The sequence below is a fragment of the Heterodontus francisci genome, chromosome 10, assembly GCF_036365525.1.
Source record: "Heterodontus francisci isolate sHetFra1 chromosome 10, sHetFra1.hap1, whole genome shotgun sequence".
Classification (NCBI taxonomy): domain Eukaryota; kingdom Metazoa; phylum Chordata; class Chondrichthyes; order Heterodontiformes; family Heterodontidae; genus Heterodontus; species Heterodontus francisci.
In genome coordinates, this window is record NC_090380.1 from 123,317,888 (window position 1) to 123,342,556 (window position 24,669).

Sequence of the window (24,669 nt, forward strand, 5' to 3'; positions counted from 1 at the left end):
TTAAAAAGGAAAGTCACCAGAAGATTTGAACTGAGAGTGGAGCTGGAAACAGTGACTGGAAGGCATCTGTTTTCAAATAAAAACCCAACAGGGGTTGTTTTGGTTTGGAGAGATGTTTTAAGAGAGGTGACAGGCCAAGATTTATAGAGATCATGAGACGGGATTTCTGGAAAAGTTTTATTTTTATTTTGAACTGTTAAAAAAGCCAGTTGGTGTTTGGCCTGAAACAGAAGAAGTTTGCTTATTGACCTGCAAGGAAACTACCTGCCCATCTCTCTCTTGAAAAGAAATCCTGAATCAAGAGATTCCTATTTCCTCCTGTAGTCGAAGAAAGACTGCATGATTAAATGTGTGGAACTGAAACCTTTGTTGCTACAGTTCTGCTTTAAGACCTGACTGAAACCTTCTGTTGCTCCATCTTGGAAAGCCTACTCAAACTGATCATCAACATCGCCTGGAAAGAACTGTTCTGGGAAGATCCCATTGACAGCCACCTATTCGCCTTTGGGACACCTCAGCCAGAAAAAGGACATCTTTCCATACCTTCTTTTCAACCTAATTGTTGTTTTTTATTCCTTCTATTTCTTCGTTACAGCTGTTAGCAAAAATCCCTTTTTTTCCAGTTAATCGGTTGTGTACATGTGTGTCCGTGAGGGCTAGGATAAATAAGGGGCTTTAATATTTTAATTTGTGTGTATGTTTTACCTCAGTATTGGTTAAAACTTGGTTGATAATAAACAGATAATTTTGTTGTTTATTAAAGAAACCTGGTTGCTGTGCTTTATTCTGGGGACACCTAGAGTATCTAATTGACTGTTTTGGTACGTGGGAAAATTTATTGCTATGTTGTGACCTGTGGAGAAGTGGGACTGAATTAACAGTGCTCTCCTCCTGCCTCGATCGTAACACTTTCTCCCTCACGTACTTACCTAGCTTTCCCTTGAATGTACCTATACTATTCACCTCAACCACTCCCTATGCATAAAGAAGTTTCTCCTGAATTCCCTATTGGATTTACTTTATATCACAGTGGATTTGGGCAGACGTCATAACATAAGGTGCAGTTGCTGGTGTGGGTGCAGTGCCAGGCCTGCTGTTGAGACCTGTTGGACTCACTTGGAGAATACAATGTCAATCCTGACAGCTTCTCTGCCTTCCATTTCAGGGTGGTTATAGTTACAGATTCTTCCTCCACCATCTCTTCTTCAGTCTTGTCCTGTTGTAGAGAGATAAGTAATGGCTTTAGTAAGATACCACACTCAGTAATGTATATCCAAAATCCTGATGTTGGTATCCTGTTCCATACTAAGTCCCACTCATCCATCACCCAATCTCTCCCGACCTATGTTGGCTCCCAGTCCACCAACCACTCCCATTTAAAATTCTTATCCTCATGTTTAAATCCCTTCATGTCTTTGCCCCTCCCTACGTGTGTAACCTTCTCCAACAATCCAATCCACTCTCTGTTCCTCTGTCTCTAGCTTCTTATCCATCTCCCCAGATAGAACACACATTGTTGCAATTGTAAAGAGCCTTGTTGAGACCACACCTGGAGTACTGTGCACAGTTTTGGTCTCCTCATCTAAGGAATGATATACTTGCCATAGAGGGAGTGCAACGGAGGTTCACCCGACTAATCCCTGGGATGGCGGGATTGTCTTATGCAGAGAGATTGAGGAAACTGGGCCTGGTATTCTCTAGAGTTTCAAAGAATGAGAGGTGATCTCATTGATGCGTACAAAATTCTTACAGGGCGTGACAAGGTGGATGTGGATAGGATGTTTCCCCTGGCTGGTGAGTCTAGAACCAGGTGACACAGTCTCAGAATAAGGGGTAGGCCATTTAGGACTGAGATGAGGAGGAATTTCTTTACTCAGAGGGTGGTGAATGTTTGGAATTCTCTACCCCAGAGAGCTGTGGAAATTCAAGCATTGAGCATGTTCAAGACAGAAATTGATAGATATCTGAATACTAATGACATCAAGGGATATGGGGATAGTGCGGGAAAGTGGTGTTGAGGGAGATAATCAGCCATGATCTAACTGAATAGCAGAGCAAGCTCGATGGGCTGAATGGTCTACTCCTGTTCCTATGTTCCTTCCTGTGTTCCTATGTTCATGAGCAGAAACCTGAACAAAACAGAACACAGTACAACACATAGCCTAGCCACAATAACATGCCATTTATATAGCATTCTTAACCTAGAAAAACGTCCACAGCACTTCACAGAGATGACACCAGACAAATATGGACACGGAGCCAAGAAGGCGATATTGGGAGGAATGACTGAAAGCTTGAACAAAGAGGTGAATTTTAGGAAAGAAGGATTGGGAGGTGGAGGGGCAGAGGGGTTTAAAGAGGGTATTCCAGAGTGGACACCAGTACCAGTGGTGGAGCAAAGGCGGGTGGGGGGACAGTGTGCATGAGACCGGAGGCAGAGAAAAAGGGAGTTTGGAGGGGACTGTAGGGCAGAGGGCTGTAGGAGAGTTAGATGCTGGAGAGTGGGTGTGTGAGGTTAGATTGCTGGAGGGGAGGTGAGAAGAATGGAAGGGTTAAAGAGATGGACTGGGGTTTAGAGGGCTGGAAGGTGGGTTAGAGGTCTAGACTGGTTGGAAGCCTGGTGTGCTTTAGAGGGATCGAGATGAGGTTAGAGGGTGAAAGGAAGTGGTGAGAGGGTAGGAGGAGGATTTACAGTGATGGAGGGGGGATAGAGGGCTGAAGGGAGAGTTAGAGGGCTGTGGGGGGGGTGAGAAGGAGGGGATTGAGGGCTGGAGGGGAGAGAGGGCTAGAGGGAGTGAGAGGGCTAGAGGGAGTGAGGACTGGAGGGGATGAGAACTGGAGGGGAGAGAGGGCTGGAGGGGGAGAGAGGGCTGGAGGGAGTGAGAGGGCTAGAGGGGTTAGAGGGATGGAGAGAGTGAGAGGGCTGGAGGGAGTGAGAGGGCTAGAGGGAGTGAGAGGGATGGAGGGAGTGAGAGGGCTAGAGGGAATGAGAGGGATGGAGGGAGTGAGAGGGCTGGAGGGAGTGAGAGGGCTGGAGGGGTTAGAGGGATGGAGGGGGTGAAAGGGCTGGAGGGGGAGAGAGGGCTAGAGGGAGTGAGAGGGCTGGAGGGGTTAGAGGAATGGAGGGAGTGAGAGGGCTGGAGGGGTTAGAGGGATGGAGGGGTTAGAGGGATGGAGGTGAGAGGGCTGGAGGGGTTAGAGGGATGGAGGGGTTAGAGGACTGGAGGGGTTAGAGGGATGGAGGGGTGAGAGGGCTAGAGGGAGTGAGAGGGCTGGAGGGGTTAGAGGGATGGAGGGAGAGAGGGCTGGAGGGGGTGAGGACTGCAGGGGGGTGAGAGGGCTGGTGGGAGTGAGAGGGCTAGAGGGGGTGAGGACTGCAGGGGGTAAGAGGGCTGGAGGGAGTGAGGGCTGGAGGGAAGGTTAGAGGGATGGAGGGGTTGAGAGTACTGGAGGGGTTAGAGGGCTGGAGGGAATGAGAGGGCTGGAGGAGGTAAGAGGGCTGGAGGGAGTGAGAGGGCTGGAGGGAAGGTTAGAGGGATGGAGGGGTTGAGAGGGCTGGAGGGAGTGAGAGGGATGGAGGGGCTGAGAGGGCTGGAGGGAGTGAGAGGGCTGGAGGGGTTAGAGGGATGGAGGGGGTAAGAGGGCTGGAGGGAGTGAGAGTACTGGAGGGGGTTAGAGGGCTGGAGAGGGTCAGAGGGCTGGAGTTGGGTTCGAAGGATAGAGGAAGGGGTGTTTTAAGGTTGGAGGAGGTATCAGATTTTCTTGCAGAAACTTCTTAAAGTGTAAAATATAAGTAAATTAATAAAAGCTACAAAAAGTGAAATCAATAAACTTGTTCAGTTGTGAGCTATCGGGAATGAAATGGCCACAAAAAACCCTGAAGTGGTCGCTTAATCCTTTCAGAAGTGTGACGGGAGGGGAACTTGCGACTCTTACCAGGTCTGAGCTCAGTGTGACTCGAGTCCATGTTCTGTGGTTGATTCAGTGCCCTGAAGTGGCCGAACAAGCCACTAATTTTTAGCATCATGTTTAAGTTAAGAGGAGATATTTTCTGCTGTTTCTCAGTTCTCTGCACAGAAGCCGTCTGTCAGAAGAAACCATTCAGAGCTTTCTTGGGGAAGCTTTTGGAACTACAGCTGGTATACAGTTTCAATGCATACAGTATGGCTCAGTCCTATGTTTCTGCTTCTCCTGTCCCATCCCAGACAGGGCTTGTCAGCACAATCCAATCTACACCTGATACACCATTTCCAGCAGTGGTGACTGGAGAGGTAGTAAGAATGGGGTCACTAGAAGCGTTTCCTCACTAGCCCTGGGGTTGTAATGCCCTGGCTGAAATCAGTGAACCCTGTACAGAATGAGTATCAATTGAGATCTTTCTGATTTGTATAGCTTTTCATCACACCTGGTGATGCATTCTATGAAAGATGATGGACACTCTGCAAACAATCCATTTAACTGGGGTGTCTTCTCTTGGTGCACCTTTGCTGATGGCTGTGAAGGCCAATCCTTGAGAGGCAGGATCTGCCACAAATGCCGCACGTGAAGCTGCCAAGTGACACTGAGTGTTGTTGTTTTTGACATTGGTGCCTGTTACCAAGCTGCTGTAACAACTGGTCATCGTGGTAGTGTACACCAGTTCACAGGATGTCGCCATTTCCCTCTTTCACCAGCCAGTGACTCCCAGGTGCGATTGTCGACATTTAGGGCCTTCATGTCACGCTTGCAAGCATCCTTGAAGTGGAGTTTTGGGCTCCCCACTGGTCGTCTGGCCCCAGCTACCTCACTATATAGAAGGTCCTTGGGCATGTGACCGTCTTCCATCCTGCAGATGTGTCTGTTCCACCGAAGCTGCCTCTGTTTGATTCTTGCTAACACATTTGGGAGCTCCGTCTGTGAGAGGACTGCTACATTTGTGATTATGTCCTGTTTGGATATACTCACAATGCACTGCAGACAGTGAAGATGGAAATTATTGAGTTTCTTTTCCTGGTAGCTGTAAGTTTCACAGTCATACAGCAAAGGGCTGAGAACACAGGCCTCAAAAGCATCAGCTTGGTCCTCAGGGTCAATTTGGTGTTGTCCCAAGCGCAGTTCGCAAGTTGGCCAAAGGTGGAGCTGCTTTCCCTATACAAGTCTCGATCTCTACATCAAGGGACAGATTGTCTATCACTGTGAACCCAAGGTAGCAGAATTTGCTAACCACTTCCAGTGGGCCGTTATTTAATGTGATCAGGGGTGGAGATGCAACACCTTGTCCCATGACCACAATTTTCTTGATGCTTATAGTCAAGGAGAAGTTGTTACAGGCACAGGAGAGACAGTCCACAAGTCTTTGTAGCTGAGTTTCTGTGTGAGTGACTCGTACAACATCATCAGCATAGCGGAGTTCTCTGGTCTGGACACCATGTGTTTTTGTCTTCGCTTTCAGCCTTGATAGATTGTAGAGCTTGACGTCTAACCGAGTGTGCAAGTAGATTCCTTCGATATCTCAGGGAAGGCGAAAGTCAGGAGCATGGAGAAGATGCCAAACAGAGTGGGGGCGAGGACACAACCCTGTTTCACTCCATTCTTCACTCTGAAACTGTCAGAAGTGGCGCCATCAAACTGTACAGTGCAGTGTATGTCCTTGAAAGGCTCCATTTACTGGCAAACCAAGTGTACCAAGAAGCTTGGTGAGGTTTTCATGCTGGCAAATCTACTATGGACATAATCTACTCCATATGGCAGCTACAAGGGAAGTGTAGGGAACTGAGTATACCCCTTTACCTCATTTTTGAAGATCCCAATAAGGCATTCGACATGCATTCACCCATTCAGATATTACAATAGTGATCAGTTTCAGGAGCAGTCAGGTGAACTGTGAAGAATTTATGAGTGAGGATTTCACCCCCAACAACCCTCCCCGGCGCACCCCACCCCCCCCAACCCCCGACTCCCACACAAGGGAAGAACAGAAATAGTCCAGTGCATTCAAAGAGAAACCAGCTTTGGGGAAATTGCATGTGTGGACATGAGGCAAAGGCTGGTTTTCATTGGGTGAAGGCAATATCCTGCTTGGTTTTCATTGGGCGAAGGCAGGGTTCTGCTTGGTTTTCCTTGGGTGAAGGCAATATCCTGCTTGGTTTTCCTTGGGCGAAGGCAGGGTTCTGCTTGGTTTTCCTTGGGTGAAGGCAATATCCTGCTTGGTTTTCATTGGGCGAAGGCAGGGTTCTGCTTGGTTTTCCTTGGGCGAAGGCAGGGTTCTGCTTGGTTTTCATTGGGTGAAGGCAATATCCTGCTTGGTTTTCATTGGGCGAAGGCAGGGTTCTGCTTGGTTTTCCTTGGGCGAAGGCAGGGTTCTGCTTGGTTTTCATTGGGTGAAGGCAATATCCTGCTTGGTTTTCATTGGGCGAAGGCAGGGTTCTGCTTGGTTTTCCTTGGGTGAAGGCAATATCCTGCTTGGTTTTCATTGGGCGAAGGCAGGGTTCTGCTTGGTTTTCCTTGGGCGAAGGCAGGGTTCTGCTTGGTTTTCCTTGGGTGAAGGCAATATCCTGCTTGGTTTTCATTGGGCGAAGGCAGGGTTCTGCTTGGTTTTCCTTGGGTGAAGGCAATATCCTGCTTGGTTTTCCTTGGGCGAAGGCAGGGTTCTGCTTGGTTTTCCTTGGGTGAAGGCAGGGTTCTGCTTGGTTTTCATTGGGCGAAGGCAGGGTTCTGCTTGGTTTTCATTGGGTGAAGGCAATATCCTGCTTGGTTTTCATTGGGCGAAGGCAGGGTTCTGCTTGGTTTTCCTTGGGCGAAGGCAGGGTTCTGCTTGGTTTTCATTGGGTGAAGGCAATATCCTGCTTGGTTTTCATTGGGCGAAGGCAGGGTTCTGCTTGGTTTTCCTTGGGCGAAGGCAGGGTTCTGCTTGGTTTTCCTTGGGCGAAGGCAGGGTTCTGCTTGGTTTTCCTTGGGCGAAGGCAGGGTTCTGCTTGGTTTTCCTTGGGCGAAGGCAGGGTTCTGCTTGGTTTGCATTGGGCGAAGGCAGGGTTCTGCTTGGTTTGCATTGGGCGAAGGCAGGGTTCTGCTTGGTTTTCATTGGGCGAAGGCAGGGTTCTGCTTGGTTTTCCTTGGGCGAAGGCAGGGTTCTGCTTGGTTTTCATTGGGCGAAGGCAGGGTTCTGCTTGGTTTTCCTTGGGCGAAGGCAGGGTTCTGCTTGGTTTTCCTTGGGCGAAGGCAGGGTTCTGCTTGGTTTTCCTTGGGCGAAGGCAGGGTTCTGCTTGGTTTTCCTTGGGCGAAGGCAGGGTTCTGCTTGGTTTGCATTGGGCGAAGGCAGGGTTCTGCTTGGTTTGCATTGGGCGAAGGCAGGGTTCTGCTTGGTTTTCATTGGGCGAAGGCAGGGTTCTGCTTGGTTTTCATTGGGCGAAGGCAGGGTTCTGCTTGGTTTGCATTGGGCGAAGGCAGGGTTCTGCTTGGTTTTCATTGGGCGAAGGCAGGGTTCTGCTTGGTTTTCATTGGGCGAAGGCAGGGTTCTGCTTGGTTTTCCTTGGGCGAAGGCAGGGTTCTGCTTGGTTTTCATTGGGTGAAGGCAGTATCCTGCTTGGTTTTCATTGGGCGAAGGCAGGGTTCTGCTTGGTTTTCATTGGGCGAAGGCAGGGTTCTGCTTGGTTTTCATTGGGTGAAGGCAGTATCCTGCTTGGTTTTCATTGGGTGAAGGCAGGGTTCTGCTTGGTTTTCATTGGGCGAAGGCAGGGTTCTGCTTGGTTTTCATTGGGCGAAGGCAGGGTTCTGCTTGGTTTTCATTGGGCGAAGGCAGGGTTCTGCTTGGTTTGCATTGGGCGAAGGCAGGGTTCTGCTTGGTTTTCATTGGGCGAAGGCAGGGTTCTGCTTGGTTTTCATTGGGCGAAGGCAGGGTTCTGCTTGGTTTTCATTGGGCGAAGGCAGGGTTCTGCTTGGTTTTCCTTGGGCGAAGGCAGGGTTCTGCTTGGTTTTCATTGGGTGAAGGCAGTATCCTGCTTGGTTTTCATTGGGCGAAGGCAGGGTTCTGCTTGGTTTTCATTGGGCGAAGGCAGGGTTCTGCTTGGTTTTCATTGGGTGAAGGCAGTATCCTGCTTGGTTTTCATTGGGTGAAGGCAGGGTTCTGCTTGGTTTTCATTGGGCGAAGGCAGGGTTTTGCTTGGTTTTCATTGGGTGAAGGCAGGGTTCTGCTTGGTTTTCATTGGGTGAAGGCAGGGTTCTGCTTGGTTTTCATTGGGTGAAGGCAGGGTTTTGCTTGGTTTTCATTGGGCGAAGGCAGGGTTCTGCTTGGTTTTCATGCAGACAGCAGTGAAACAGCAGAGTGTAAAGGGATCTGCAGTGATACAGTTGAAGGGTGGAATGTGAACCACATTGATGGATTTAAATTGATGGATATATATTGCCTGGAGCTCTCGACAACACACCATGCATTAACCAATTGGAATAAACGCATGTCAGTCATCATGCAACATGCAGGAAACAGTGAGCAACACTGCAAACAAGCAGATTCTCCACTGGCCTAAGTCAAAATAAAACTCCAGGCGTGAGTGGGGTCAGAGTGATCAAACTGGACGCTGCTCCGCTCAAATCCTTTCGAATGTTTGTGCCCAAAACATGGCAGAGCTAACGCCCAATCAGCAAAGATAAATGCCCCAAGTAATTCTGACTCAGTTTATACCCCACGAGACGATGATTCAGTTTATACCCCAGGAGGCGCGGATTCAGTTCATACCCCACGAGACACCGATTCAGTTTATACCCCACGAGACGCCGATTCAGTTTATACCCCACGAGACGCCGATTCAGTTTATACCCCACGAGACGCCGATTCAGTTTATACCCCACGAGACGCCGATTCAGTTTATACCCCACGAGACGCCGATTCAGTTTATACCCCACGTAATACTGATACAGTTTATACCCCACGAGACGCCGATTCAGTTTATACCCCACGTAATACTGATTCAGTTTATACCCCACGAGACGCCGATTCAGATTATACCCCACGAGACGCTGATTCAGTTTATACCCCACGAGACGCCGATTCAGTTTATACCCCACATAATACTGATTCAGTTTATACCCCACGAGACGCCGATTCAGTTTATACCCCACGTAATGCTGATTCAGTTTATACCCCACGAAACACCGATTCAGTATATACCCCACGTAATGCTGATTAAGGTTATACCCCAGGAGGCGCGGATTCAGTTCATACCCCACGTAATGCTGATTCAGTTTATACCCCACGAAACACCGATTCAGTTTATACCCCACGTAATGCTGATTCAGTTTATACCCCAGGTAATTCTGATTCAGTTTATACCCCACGAAACACCGATTCAGTTTATACCCCACGAAACACCGATTCAGTTTATACCCCACGAAACACCGATTCAGTTTATACCCCACGTAATGCTGATTCAGTTTATACCCCAGGTAATACTGACTCAGTTTATACCCCACGAGACGCTGATTCAGTTCATACCCCACGTAATGCTGATTCAGTTTATACCCCAGGTAATACTGATTCAGTTTATACCCCACGAGACGCCGATTCAGTTTATACCCCACGAGACGCCGATTCAGTTTATACCCCACGAGACGCTGATTCAGTTTATACCCCACGAGACGCCGATTCAGTTTATACCCCACGTAATACTGATTCAGTTTATACCCCACGAGACGCCGATTCAGTTTATACCCCACGAGACGCCGATTCAGTTTATACCCCACGAGACGCCGATTCAGTTTATACCCCACGAGACACCGATTCAGTTTATACCCCACGAGACGCCAATTCAGTTTATACCCCACGAGACACCGATTCAGTTTATACCCCACGAGACACCGATTCAGTTTATACCCCACGTAATACTGATTCAGTTTATACCCCACGAGACGCTGATTCAGTTTATACCCCACGTAATGCTGATTCAGTTTATACCCCACGAGACGCTGATTCAGTTTATACCCCACGAGACGCCGATTCAGTTTATACCCCACGAGACGACGATTCAGTTTATACCCCACGAGACGCTGATTCAGTTTATACCCCACGAGACGCCGATTCAGTTTATACCCCACGAGACACCGATTCAGTTTATACCCCACGAGTTGCCGATTCAGTTTATACCCCACGAAACACCGATTCAGTTTATACCCCACGAAACACCGATTCAGTTTATACCCCACGAGACGCCGATTCAGTTTATACCCCACGTAATGCTGATTCAGTTTATACCCCACGAGTTGCCGATTCAGTTTATACCCCACGAGTTGCCGATTCAGTTTATACCCCACGAGACACCGATTCAGTTTATACCCCACGAGTTGCCGATTCAGTTTATACCCCACGAGTTGCTGATTCAGTTTATACCCCACGAGTTGCCGATTCAGTTTATACCCCACGAGACACCGATTCAGTTTATACCCCACGTAATGCTGATTCAGTTTATACCCCACGTAATGCTGATTCAGTTTATACCCCACGAGTTGCCGATTCAGTTTATACCCCACGAGTTGCCGATTCAGTTTATACCCCACGTAATGCTGATTCAGTTTATACCCCACGAGTTGCAGATTCAGTTTATACCCCACGAAACACCGATTCAGTTTATACCCCACGAGTTGCCGATTCAGTTTATACCCCACGAGTTGCTGATTCAGTTTATACCCCACGAGACAATGATTCAGTTTATACCCCACGAGACGCCGATTCAGTTTATACCCCACGAGACAATGATTCAGTTTATACCCCACGAGACGATGATTCAGTTTATACCCCACGAGACAATGATTCAGTTTATACCCCACGAGACGCCGATTCAGTTTATACCCCACGAGTTGCTGATTCAGTTTATACCCCACGAGACGATGATTCAGTTTATACCCCACGAGACGCCGATTCAGTTTATACCCCACGAGACGCCGATTCAGTTTATACCCCACGAGACGCCGATTCAGTTTATACCCCACGAGACGCCGATTCAGTTTATACCCCACGTAATGCTGATACAGTTTATACCCCACGAGACGCCGATTCAGTTTATACCCCACGAGACACCGATTCAGTTTATACCCCACGAGACGCCGATTCAGTTTATACCCCACGTAATGCTGATACAGTTTATACCCCACGAGTTGCAGATTCAGTTTATACCCCACGTAATACTGATACAGTTTATACCCCACGAGACGCCGATTCAGTTTATACCCCACGAGACACCGATTCAGTTTATACCCCACGAGACGCCGATTCAGTTTATACCCCACGAGACGCCGATTCAGTTTATACCCCACGTAATACTGATACAGTTTATACCCCACGAGACGCCGATTCAGTTTATACCCCACGAGACGCCGATTCAGTTTATACCCCACGAGACACCGATTCAGTTTATACCCCACGAGACAATGATTCAGTTTATACCCCACGAGACGATGATTCAGTTTATACCCCACGAGACGATGATTCAGTTTATACCCCACGAGACGATGATTCAGTTTATACCCCACGAGACGCCGATTCAGTTTATACCCCACGAGACGCTGATTCAATTTATACCCCACGAGACGATGATTCAGTTTATACCCCACGAGACAATGATTCAGTTTATACCCCACGAGACGATGATTCAGTTTATACCCCACGAGACGCCGATTCAGTTTATACCCCACGAGACAATGATTCAGTTTATACCCCACGAGACGATGATTCAGTTTATACCCCACGAGACGCCGATTCAGTTTATACCCCACGAGACGCCGATTCAGTTTATACCCCACGAGACGATGATTCAGTTTATACCCCACGAGACGATGATTCAGTTTATACCCCACGAGACGATGATTCAGTTTATACCCCACGAGACAATGATTCAGTTTATACCCCACGAGACGATGATTCAGTTTATACCCCACGAGACGATGATTCAGTTTATACCCCACGAGACGATGATTCAGTTTATACCCCACGAGACGATGATTCAGTTTATACCCCACGAGACGCCGATTCAGTTTATACCCCACGAGACACCGATTCAGTTTATACCCCACGAGACAATGATTCAGTTTATACCCCACGAGACGATGATTCAGTTTATACCCCACGAGACGATGATTCAGTTTATACCCCACGAGACGATGATTCAGTTTATACCCCACGAGATGCTGATTCAATTTATACCCCACGAGACGATGATTCAGTTTATACCCCACGAGACAATGATTCAGTTTATACCCCACGAGACGATGATTCAGTTTATACCCCACGAGACGCCGATTCAGTTTATACCCCACGAGACAATGATTCAGTTTATACCCCACGAGACGCCGATTCAGTTTATACCCCACGAGACAATGATTCAGTTTATACCCCACGAGACGATGATTCAGTTTATACCCCACGAGACGCCGATTCAGTTTATACCCCACGAGACAATGATTCAGTTTATACCCCACGAGACGATGATTCAGTTTATACCCCACGAGACGATGATTCAGTTTATACCCCACGAGACAATGATTCAGTTTATACCCCACGAGACGATGATTCAGTTTATACCCCACGAGACGATGATTCAGTTTATACCCCACGAGACAATGATTCAGTTTATACCCCACGAGACGATGATTCAGTTTATACCCCACGAGACGATGATTCAGTTTATACCCCACGAGACGCCGATTCAGTTTATACCCCACGAGACGATGATTCAGTTTATACCCCACGAGACGATGATTCAGTTTATACCCCACGAGACGCCGATTCAATTTATACCCCACGAGACGCCGATTCAGTTTATACCCCACGAGACGATGATTCAGTTTATACCCCACGAGACGCCGATTCAGTTTATACCCCACGAGACGCCGATTCAGTTTATACCCCACGAGACGCCGATTCAGTTTATACCCCACGAGACGCCGATTCAGTTTATACCCCACGAGACGATGATTCAGTTTATACCCCACGAGACGATGATTCAGTTTATACCCCACGAGACGATGATTCAGTTTATACCCCACGAGACGCCGATTCAGTTTATACCCCACGAGACGATGATTCAGTTTATACCCCACGAGACGCCGATTCAGTTTATACCCCACGAGACGCTGATTCAGTTTATACCCCACGAGACGCCGATTCAGTTTATACCCCACGAGACGATGATTCAGTTTATACCCCACGAGACGCCGATTCAGTTTATACCCCACGAGACGCTGATTCAGTTTATACCCCACGAGACGCCGATTCAGTTTATACCCCACGAGACGCTGATTCAGTTTATACCCCACGAGACGCTGATTCAGTTTATACCCCACAAGTTGCCGATTCAGTTTATACCCCACGAGACAATGATTCAGTTTATACCCCACGTAATGCTGATTCAGTTTATACCCCACGTAATGCTGATTCAGTTTATACCCCACGAGACAATGATTCAGTTTATACCCCACGAGACAATGATTCAGTTTATACCCCACGAGACAATGATTCAGTTTATACCCCACGAGACAATGATTCAGTTTATACCCCACGAGACAATGATTCAGTTTATACCCCACGAGACAATGATTCAGTTTATACCCCACGAGACGCCGATTCAGTTTATACCCCACGAGACACCGATTCAGTTTATACCCGAGATGCTGATTCAGTTTATACCCCACGAGACGATGATTCAGTTTATACCCCACGAGACAATGATTCAGTTTATACCCCACGAGACGATGATTCAGTTTATACCCCACGAGACAATGATTCAGTTTATACCCCACGGGACGACGATTCACTTTATACCCCACGAGATGACGATTCACTTTATACCCCACGGGACGACGATTCAGTTTATACCCCACGAGACGATGATTCAGTTTATACCCCATGAGATGACGATTCACTTTATACCCCACGGGACGACGATTCAGTTTATACCCCACGAGACAATGATTCAGTTTATACCCCACGGGACGACGATTCAGTTTATACCCCACGAGACAATGATTCAGTTTATACCCCACGAGACACCGATTCAGTTTATACCCGAGATGCTGATTCATTTTATACCCCACGAGATGACGATTCACTTTATACCCCACGAGACGATGATTCAGTTTAAAGCCCATGTCAAGCTGATTTGATTTATACCCAGGCCTTCAAATGCATGTCTGCCAGTATCTTGAGTTCATGAGAATTTTCCCCTTATTCCTTGTTACATTATCCAAGTCTCATTGCCAGCTCTATATGATCTGCACTAAAAGCAATGAGAGGGAAAATCAGAAACCATTACTCAAACTGACAAGTTAAAGTTCATCATTATGCTGCTGGTGTCACTCAGTCCCTAGCAGCCCCTGGCTTGCGGTTGTGTATTTACACCATGAACTGGTTTAATTTTCCTGGCATTCAGAAATGATGGGGAAGGACAAAGAGGAGAAGGTCATAGAGATATACAGCACTGAAACAGGCTCTTCGGCCCACCGAGTCTGTGCCAACCATCAACCACCCATTTATACTAATCCTACATTAACCCCATATTCCCTACCACATCCCCACAATTCTCCTACCACCTACCTATACTAGGGGCAATTTACAATGGCCAATTTACCTATCAACCTGCAAGTCTTTGGCTTTGGGAGGAAACCGGAGCACCCGGAGGAAACCCACGCAGTCACAGGGAGAACTTACAAACTCTGCACTAGCAGTACCCAGAATCAAACCCGGGTCGCTGGAGCTGTGAGGCTGCGGTGCTAACCACTGTGCCACTCCTGCAACAGTATTGATTTAACGATTATGCTTTAGTTCTAAATAGATTCTGCTAGATGGTTCTAGAACTGAATCTATTTGGCAGAGTTGAGAAACAGAGGGTGAGTTCTGGGAGTTTTCTTTATAAAGCTGCAAACAGTGGGAAGGAGATAGGTGAGCAAATTTGTTGACAAATTTTAAACGTAAGTAACAAAATAGAGCAATCTGATTCTGAGACTGTAATTATCCAAGTTTAGACTTGGAAACAGATAATGCTATGGATGGGGTGATAGATGTACAGAAGAACTTTATGATCAAATGTAGGTCCCTTACAGTCAGAAACAGGGGAATTTATTATGGGGAACAAAGAAATGGCTGACCAACTAAATGCATACTTTGATTCTGTCTTCACAAAGGAGGACACAAATATCATACCAGAAATGTTGGGGAACACAGGGTTTAGCGAGAGAGAGGAACTGAAGGAAATCAGTATTAGTAGAGAAATGGTGTTGGGGAAATTGATGGGATTGAAGGCCGATAAATCCCCAGGGCCTGATGGTCTACATCCCAGAGTACTTAAGGAAGTGGCCCTAGAAATAGTGGATGCATTGGTGGTCATCTTCCAAGATTCTATCGACTCTGGAACAGTTCCTACAGATTGGAGGGTAGCTAATGTAACCCCACTATTTAAAAAGGGAGGTAGAGAGAAAGCCTGATGTCGGTAGTGGGGGAAATTCTAGAGTCCATTATCAAAGATTTTATAGCAGAGCACTTAAAGAACAGTGGTAGAATCAGACAGAGTCGGCATGGATTTCTGAAAGGGAAATCATGCTTGACAAATCTACTGGACTTCTTCGAGGATGTAACTTGTAGAGTTGATGAGGGGGAGCCAGTGGATGTGGTTTATTTGCACTTTCAGAAGGCTTTCGACAAAGTCCCACATAAGAGATTAGTGTGTAAAATTAAAGCCCATGGGATTGGGGGTAGTGTATTGCAATGAATAGAAAATTGGTTGGCAGACAGGGAACAAAGAGTAGGAATAAATGGGTCTTTTTCCAAATGGCAGGCAGTGACTCATGGGGTACCGCAGGGATCAGTGCTAGGACCCCAGCTATTCACAATATATATTAATGATTTAGATGAGGGAACTAAATGTAATATCTCCAAATTTGCAGATGACACAAAACTGGGTGGGAGGGTGAGTTGTGAGGAGGATGCAGAGAGGCTTCAGGGTGATTTGGACAAGTTGAGTGAGTGGGCAAATGCATGGCAGATGCAGTATAATGTGGATAAATGTGAGGTTATCCACTATGGTAGCAAAAACAGGAAGGCCGATTATCTGAACGGCTAAACTGAGAGAGGGGAATATGCAACGAGACCTGGGTGTTCTCGTACACCAGTCGCTGAAGGTAAGCATGCAGGTCCAACAGGCGGTAAAAAAGGCAAATGGTATGTTGGCCTTCGTAGCGAGAGGATTCGAGTACAGGAGCATACAGGGCCTTGGTGAGGCCACACCTGGAATACTGTGTTCAGTTTTGATCTCCTTATCTGAGGAAGGATGTTCTTGCTATGGAGGGAGTGCAGTGAAGGTTTACCAGACTGATTCCTGGGATGGCGGGACTGACGTATGAGTAGATTTTGAGTCGGTTAAGATTATATTCGCTGGAGTTCAGAAGAGTGAGGGGGGATCTCATAGAAACCTATAAATTTCTAACAGGACATGACAGGGTAGATACAGGAAGGATGTTCCCAATGGTGGGGGGAGTCTAGAACCAGGGGTCATAGTGTAAGGATATGGGATAAACCTTTCAGGACTGAGATGAGGAGAAATTTCTTCACCCAGAGAGTGGCGAGCCTGTGGAATTTGCTACCACAGAAAGCAGTTGAGGACAAAACATTGTATGTTTTCAAGAAGGAGTTAGATATAGCTCTAGGGTTTAAAGGGATCAAAGGATATGGGGCGAAAGCGGGAACAGGTTACTGAGTTGGATGATCAGCCATGATCATAATGAATGGTGGAGCAGGCTCGAAGGGCTGAATGGCCTACTCCTGCTCCTATTTTCTATGTTTCTAATAAGTCTCCAGTCCAACAAGGAAGGAAGCAGTTGTTGGATGTAGTTCTGGGAAATGAAGCGGGGCAATTGTGGTGTGTTACACTAAGCGATGATCTAGCTAACAGTGACCATAACATAATTCGTTTTAGAGTAATTTTGGAAAGAGACCAGAAAATATCTATGACATAGACAGGATGGTGAAATGGGCAGAAGCATGGCAGATGGAATTTGAAGTGGAGATGTGTTAAAGTATGCCCTTTGGGAGGACTAATAGATGGGAGACAGTGGCATCGTGGTAATGTCATTAAACTAGTAATCTAAAGGCCCAGGCTAATACTCTAAGGGCATGGGTGCAAATCCCACCCTGGCAGCTGGTGGAATTTAAATTCAGTTAATTAATAAATTTATTGAACAAAAAAACTGGAATTGAAAGCTAGTCTCAGTAATGCTGCTATGAAACTATCAACAACCATCATAAAAACACATCTGTTTCACTAATGTCCTTTAGGGAAGGAAATCTGTTGTCCTTACCTGGTCTGGCTGACTTATGACTCCAGACCCACAGCAATGTGGTTGACTCTGAAATGGCCTGGCAAGCCATTCAGTTGTCAAGGTCAATTTGGGATGGGCAACAAATGCTGGCCTTGCCAGCGACGCCCATATCCCATGAAATAACTTTTTTAAAAATTGAAGGGCCACAGAGCTCCTGACCTCGTTACAGTGTTACAACCTGGTCAGAAAGGGATCCAGGGGTTTCCCCTCAGCCTTTGCCTGGTTTGACTGCAACAGGGTTTAGTTTTTTCAAACACCGTGTTTTTAGCTCCCCCGCAGTGAATCCTTGTTCACTGCTCTCCAATTGTAAGGCGAAGAAATCAACCAGACAGATTTAAACAAGAAAGGTGTAAGTTTATTAATCTTAAAACTCTATTTCGGTTAAAACTACTACGAATACGCAACGCGATTACGCTGGTATGCACACGCAATAAACACACACGCAGATAGAGACAGAAAAGGAGAAAGAATAAAGGGGATAAGTTTGAAGCAACAGCTGGAAATCATTTCCTGTCCTTTGAGTTCAATGTAGAGTCTTTGATTGCAGTTAAATCTTGCCGTTTCATTGGGGCCCAGTGCACGCTTTCAAACTTGTTTTGATGGAGGAGTCTTCTCTCTTGAGGTTTAAGTGGCTTCAGTGGATCTGGAAATTTGTGAGAGAGAGAGAGCCAGATAGAGAGCTTCCTTCTCTTTTGTCTTCACACTGCAGACCCTGTCTTCAAACTGTTCTGTGAACACAATTCAATAACCCTGGGCCAGCAGGTTAGTCATGTAACTAGTTGTATTTTAACAAACTCTCCTGAGTTTGGGGGGGGGGGGGTGGTGGTGCAGGGGGAATGGAATGCTGGCTTGTTACCTGTTCAATGTCTGGTGAACAAACTCCATTGGGTTAATTGGATCAGGGAGCAGTTCCATTGTCTCTCCGGGCAACTGTCTCTTCGCATGCATATGTTCCCAGCCATTGCTGTTATCTCTTTAAACAAGTCATCTTTTCAGTCCAGCAAGTTTAAAATTAATGTTCATATGTTGATATTAATATGCCTCATTCTTGGCAGGTGGGGTCTTCATGATAACAGACTTGATCCAAACATGGACAAAAGAGCTGAACTCAAGAGGTGAGGTGAATGTGACTGCCCTTCACATCAAGGCAGCATTTGACCAGGTATGGCATCAGGGTGCCTGAGCAGAATTGAAGTCATTGGGAATAAGGGTTGGTTGGAGTCACATCTAGCACAAAGGAAGATGGTTGTGGTTGTTGGAGACCAATCATTTCAGTCCCAGGACATCACTGCAGGAGTTTCTCAGGGTATGTCCTAGGCCCAACCATCTTCAGCTGCTTCATCAATGACCTTCCCTCCATCATAATGGCAGAAGTGAGGATGTTCGCTGATGATTGCACAATGTTCAGCACCATTCGAGACTTCTCAATTATTGAACCAGTCCATGTAGAAATGCAGCAAGACCTGGACAACATCCAGGCTTGGGCTGATAAATAGCAAGTAACATTTGCACCACACAAGTGCCAGGCAACAACCATCTCCAACAAGGGGGGGGCACAGTGGCGCAGTGGTTAGCACTGCAGCCTCACAGCTCCAGCAACCCGGGTTCGGTTCTGGGTACTGCCTGTGTGGAGTTTGCAAGTTCTCCCTGTGACGGTGTGGGTTTCTGCCGTGTGCTCCAGTTTCCTCCCACAGCCAAAGACTTGCAGGTTGATAGTAAATTGGCCATTGTAAATTGCCCCGAGTGTAGGTAGGTGGTAGGAGAATGGTGGGGATGTGGTAGGGATTAATGTAGGATTAGTATAAAATGGGTGGGTGATGGTCAGCACAGACTTAACTGTACCAGACATATAAATAATGTGACGACAAGAGTAGGTCAGAGGCTGGAAAGTCTGCAGCGAGTAACTCACCTCGTGACCCCCAAAATTTATCCGCCATTAAGGTACAGTCTGGATTGTGATGGAATACTCTTCACTTGCCTGGCTGGGTGCAGCTCCAACAACACTCAAGAAGCTGGACATCATCCAGGACAAAACAACCCACTTAATCAGCACCCCATCCACCATCTACAAACATTCACTCCCTCCAACACCGACGCACAGTGGCAGCAGTGTGTGCCATCTACAAGATGCAACGCACAAGGCCTCCTTCTTCAACAGCACCTTCCAAATCTGTGACCGCGACCACCCAGAAGAACAAGGGCAGCAGATGCATGGGAACATCACCACCTGCAAGTTCTTCTCCAAGTCACACACCATCCTGACTTGGAACTATATCACCGTTCCTTCACTGTCGCTGGGTCAAAATCCTGGAACTCCCTTCCTAACAGCACTGTGGGTATACCTAAAGTGCAACACTGTCCCCGACTATCAAGATCCATGGCGAACCACTGGACAATGCGGATCACTTCTCATACTTTGGGAGCCTCCTCTCAGCAAGGGGAGATATCGATGATGAAACTTAGCATCACCTCCAGTGTACCAGCGCAGCCTTCGGTCATCTGAGGAAAAGAGTGTTTGTCGACAAAGACTTGAAATCTGGCACTAAGCTCATGGTCTACAGGGCCGGAGTGTTAGCTGCCCTCCTATATGCGTTGGAAACATGGATACTGTACAGCAGACATCTCAAAGCCCTGGAGAGATATCACCAGTGGTGCCTCCCCAAGATCCTGCAAATTAACTGGCAGGACAGGAGCTCCAATATCAGTGCTGAAGGTGCAAAATCTGAATTTATTTTGGAATGCCAGTCAGGACCAGCAGCGAGGGTGCCAAAGCATACACAGACAATCACAGCCTTAAATGAGAGCTAAGAAATTGTACAAAGGGCTCAGCAAAGAGTTGCAATTAGGAAATGGGCGACACACAAAAAATGCACAGGATAACCTAATTAAGAAATGTGGTAGGCCATTGTCACATCGTCTGATGGTCCCAGACCACATCAATTCACCCCCTCCCCCCACCCCGTAAACCAGAATACACACACATTCTTTACTGTCTCTGGGGGGGACAATACCAAGTCTCTGCATTACAAGTACTGTACAGAGAGATCGACCGTTGACATGCTGTTCTCCCTTCGTCAGATACAGGAGAAATGCCGTGAACAACAGATGCCCCTCTACATTGCTTTCATTGATCTCACCAAAGCCTTTGACCTCGTCAGCAGACGTGGTCTCTTCAGACTACTAGAAAAGATCGGATGTCCACCAAAGCTACTAAGTATCATCACCTCATTCCATGACAATATGAAAGGCACAATTCAACATGTTGGCTCCTCATCAGACCCCTTTCCTATCCTGAGTGGCGTGAAACAGGGCTGTGTTCTCGCACCCTCACTTTTTGGGATTTTCTTCTCCCTGCTGCTTTCACATGCGTTCAAGTCCTCTGAAGAAGGAATTTTCCTCCACACAAGATCAGGGGGCAGGTTGTTCAACCTTGCCCGTCTAAGAGCGAAGTCCAAAGTACGGAAAGTCCTCATCAGGGAACTCCTCTTTGCTGACGATGCTGCTTTAACATCTCACACTGAAGAGTGCCTGCAGAGTCTCATCGAAAGGTTTGCGGCTGCCTGCAATGAATTTGGCCTAACCATCAGCCTCAAGAAAACGAACATCATGGGCAGGATGTCAGAAATGCTCCATCCATCAATATTGGCGACCACGCTCTGGAAGTGGTTCAAGAGTTCACCTACCTAGGCTCAACTATCACCAGTAACCTGTCTCTAGATGCAGAAATCAACAAGCGCATGGGAAAGGCTTCCACTGCTATGTCCAGGCTGGCCAAGAGAGTGTGGGAAAATGGTGCACTGACACGGAACACAAAAGTCCGAGTGTATCAGGCCTGTGTCCTCAGTACCTTGCTCTATGGCAGCGAGGCCTGGACAACGTATGCCAGCCAAGAGCGACGTCTCAATTCATTCCATCTTCGCTGCCTCCGGAGAATACTTGGCATCAGGTGGCAGGACCGTATCTCCAACACAGAAGTCCTTGAGGCGGCCAACATCCCCAGCTTGTACACACTACTGAGTCAGCGGCGCTTGAGATGGCTTGGCCATGTGAGCCACATGGAAGATGGCAGGATCCCCAAAGACACATTGTACAGCGAGCTCGCCACTGGTATCAGACCCACCGGCCGTCCACGTCTCCGCTTTAAAGACGTCTGCAAACGCGACATGAATTCCTGTGACATTGATCACAAGTCGTGGGAGTCAGTTGCCAGCGTTCGCCAGAGCTGGCGGGCAGCCATAAAGACAGGGCTAAAATGTGGCGAGTCGAAGAGACTTAGTAGTTGGCAGGAAAAAAGACAGAGGCGCAAGGGGAGAGCCAACTGTGCAACAGCCCCAACAAACAAATTTCTCTGCAGCACCTGTGGAAGAGCCTGTCACTCCAGAATTGGCCTTTATAGCCACTCCAGGCGCTGCTTCACAAACCACTGACCACCTCCAGGCGCGTATCCATTGTCTCTCGAGATAAGGAGGCCCAAAAGAAACAGGAACACATTTATCAGCCCACCAGAGGCCATTGTGCTGTGGCCTCTGCCTACTTAATGCCATTAAGTTGTAACTGATAATGAAAACATATATAAACTGTGCTCATTTGGACCGTGGTGGAGAAGCGCCTGGTCCGCCCGGTGTTGGCTCCCCACATACGTAATAAAGACACCACTTGATTATTGCAACTGGACTCAGGGTGTTGAAATTTTATTACAGAGTATTTCTCGGACCTTTCAGTGTCATCTCTCAGGACAACATTCCCAGTATCGAGACACTGGCCATGGCTAGTCAGTTATGTTGGGTGGGCCACATCGTCCGCATGCCTGACACAAGACTCCCAAAACAAGCTTTCTACTCTGAGCTCCGTCACAGCAAGAGGTTACCAGGAGGGCAGAGGAAACGCTACAAAGATGCCCTTAAAGCCTCCCTGAAAAAATGTGACATCTCCACTGACTCATGGGAATCTCTTACCGGAGCCCACTGAAAATGGAGAAGAAGCAGCCACAAAGATGCCAGCCAGTTTGGACAACGTCGACATGCCCAGGCAGCGACCAAGTGCAAACAGCGGAAGTAGCATTCGGAATTTTGAGCATCCCATTCACTCGCCTCACCAAACACCACCTTCCCCACCTGTGGCATTGTGCGCGGTTCTAGAATTGGACTATTCAATCACCTAAGGACCCAGAAATCTGGAGTGGAAGAAAGTCATCCTCATTCCCAAGGGACTGACTAAGAAGAAGAAGATACCTACACCACATGCACTGCAGCGGTTCAAGAAGGCGGCTCACCACCACCTTCTCAAGGGATCGCTCAAGGGATGGACAACAAATGCTGGCCTAGCCAGCGACGCCCACATCCAATGAAAGGATAAAAAAAATACTATAAATGTAGATGAGCAGAGAGAGCTTGGTGTCCATGGAGACAAATCCTTTAAGATAGGAGGACAAGTTGATCAAGTGGTTAAACAAGCATCTGGGTTGTTTGGGTTTATTAACAGAGGAATAGAATAAAAAAGCAAAGAGAACCTGCTGGAACTTTATAAATCACTGGTTAGGCCTCATCTGGAATACTGTGGACAATTCCTAGCTCCACACTTCAGGAAAGATGTAAAGGCCTTAATAAGGGTACAGAGGAGGTTTACCAGGATATTACCAGGGATGAGGGACTTCAGTTATGAGGAGAGATCAGAAACGTTACAACAGTTCTCCTTGAATCAGAGAGGGTTAAGAGGTGACCTACTACAGGTTTTCAGGTCTTGTGTCAATTGCAAGATCATGAGATGTAAATAGGGAAAAACTATTCTCCCTGGTGAGTGGGTCAATAACTAGAGGTCCTGGATTCAAAATCATTGGAAAAATATCGAGAGAAGAGTTGAGGAGAAAATGCTTTGCTCAGAAGTCATCAGGATTGGAACGTCCGACCTGAAAAGGCGGTGGAAGCTGATTCCGTATATAATTTTAAAAGGGAATTGTAGAGGTATTTGAGGAACTTACAGTGTTATAGACAAAGAACAGGGATGTGGGACTAAGCATGACTGCTCTTTCAAAGAGCCAGCACAGGCACGACAGGCCGAATGGCTGCCTTCTGTGTTGCAAGTTTCAATGATTCTATGACCTCCCCAATACTCTTTATAACACATCCCGGGAGAACACATGAGAAGGCCAAAGATACAGGTTGCTCTGTGTGTCACTGATGAGTGTCAGATTTGCTATGCAATGCATCAGTTATCTATCTCTCATAGCACTTACCTGTTCCATCTGAATATATTCACCGTGCTGCTCACAGCCAAAGTCAAAGATGTATTTCCCTGGACCCGTAGGCTGCACAAATAAAGCAAAAGAAATCTTATTAGAACTCTCAACAAATAATCCAGTGCTCTGCCAGTCCCACAGTGAGAAGCCCAATGATACAGATGCTTTTGAAGATCATTTCACAGATGTACTTCCCTCCCCATGCTGGGATCCCAGGGGCACACCCCCAGCTCCCAGGCCTCTACCTGTGGTGCTGTGTAACTGGTTTCTGTTTGGGGGCATGGCTGACAACCTGGATGGTCATTCCAGGCTTTGCCGTCTGCATCCAACACAGTCTGTAGCTCCATGTACCCAGGTTCCTTGTGCATGGGCTCCATGTGCCCCAGGCTCCATACTGCCCAGCTGGGGAGATGGTGGTATAGTGGTAATGTCACTGAACTAGTAATCTAGTAAACCCAGGCTAATGTCCTGGGGACACGGGTTCAAATCCCACCATAGCAGCTGGTGGAATTTAAATTCGATTAATTCATAATTCAATTAGTTGTAAAAAAAAATCTGGAATTGAAAGCTAGTCTCAGCAATGACATGATGAAACTATCATCAATTGTCATAAAAACTCATCTGGTTCACTAACGCCCTTTAAGGAAGGAAATCTGCCATCCTTACCTGGTCTGACCTACATGTGACTCTTAAATGGAGGCTTGTGAGAAAGGTACTGCAATAATCATGATTTTAACCTACATATAGATTGGACAAATCAGATTGTCAAAGGTAGCTGGGAAGATGAGTTCATAGAGTGTATTCGGTACAATTTCTTAAGAGCAGTGTCTTCTATTGCCAACCAGGAAGCAGGCTAGTTTAGACCTGGTAATGTGCAATGAGACAGAATTAATCAATGACCTCATAGTAAAGGAACCTCCAGGCAACAGTGATCATAACAGGACATTTCACATTCAGTTCGAAGGGTCTAAGACTAGTATGTTAAACTTAAATAAAGACAACTAAAAGGCTTTGAGGACACAGTTGGCTAAAATGAACTGGGAAAATAGATTAAAAGGTAGGACAGTAGAGAAACAGTGGCAGACATATCAGAATATATTTCA

At 47.0% G+C, this 24,669-nt stretch overlaps 1 protein-coding gene across 1 annotated transcript in view; it reads right to left on the reverse strand.

Annotated features, from left to right (window-relative positions):
* The window catches only part of rsph1 (radial spoke head component 1), a 187,527-nt gene that overhangs the window by 96,361 nt on the left and 66,497 nt on the right, over nt 1-24,669 (reverse strand). The window contains exons 6-7 of the mRNA XM_068040078.1: nt 23,564-23,635; nt 1,117-1,216 (exon numbers count right to left, since the gene is read on the reverse strand). Of these exons, the coding sequence (XP_067896179.1) occupies nt 1,117-1,216; nt 23,564-23,635 (172 nt within the window). The remainder of the gene's footprint in view (nt 1-1,116; nt 1,217-23,563; nt 23,636-24,669) is intronic.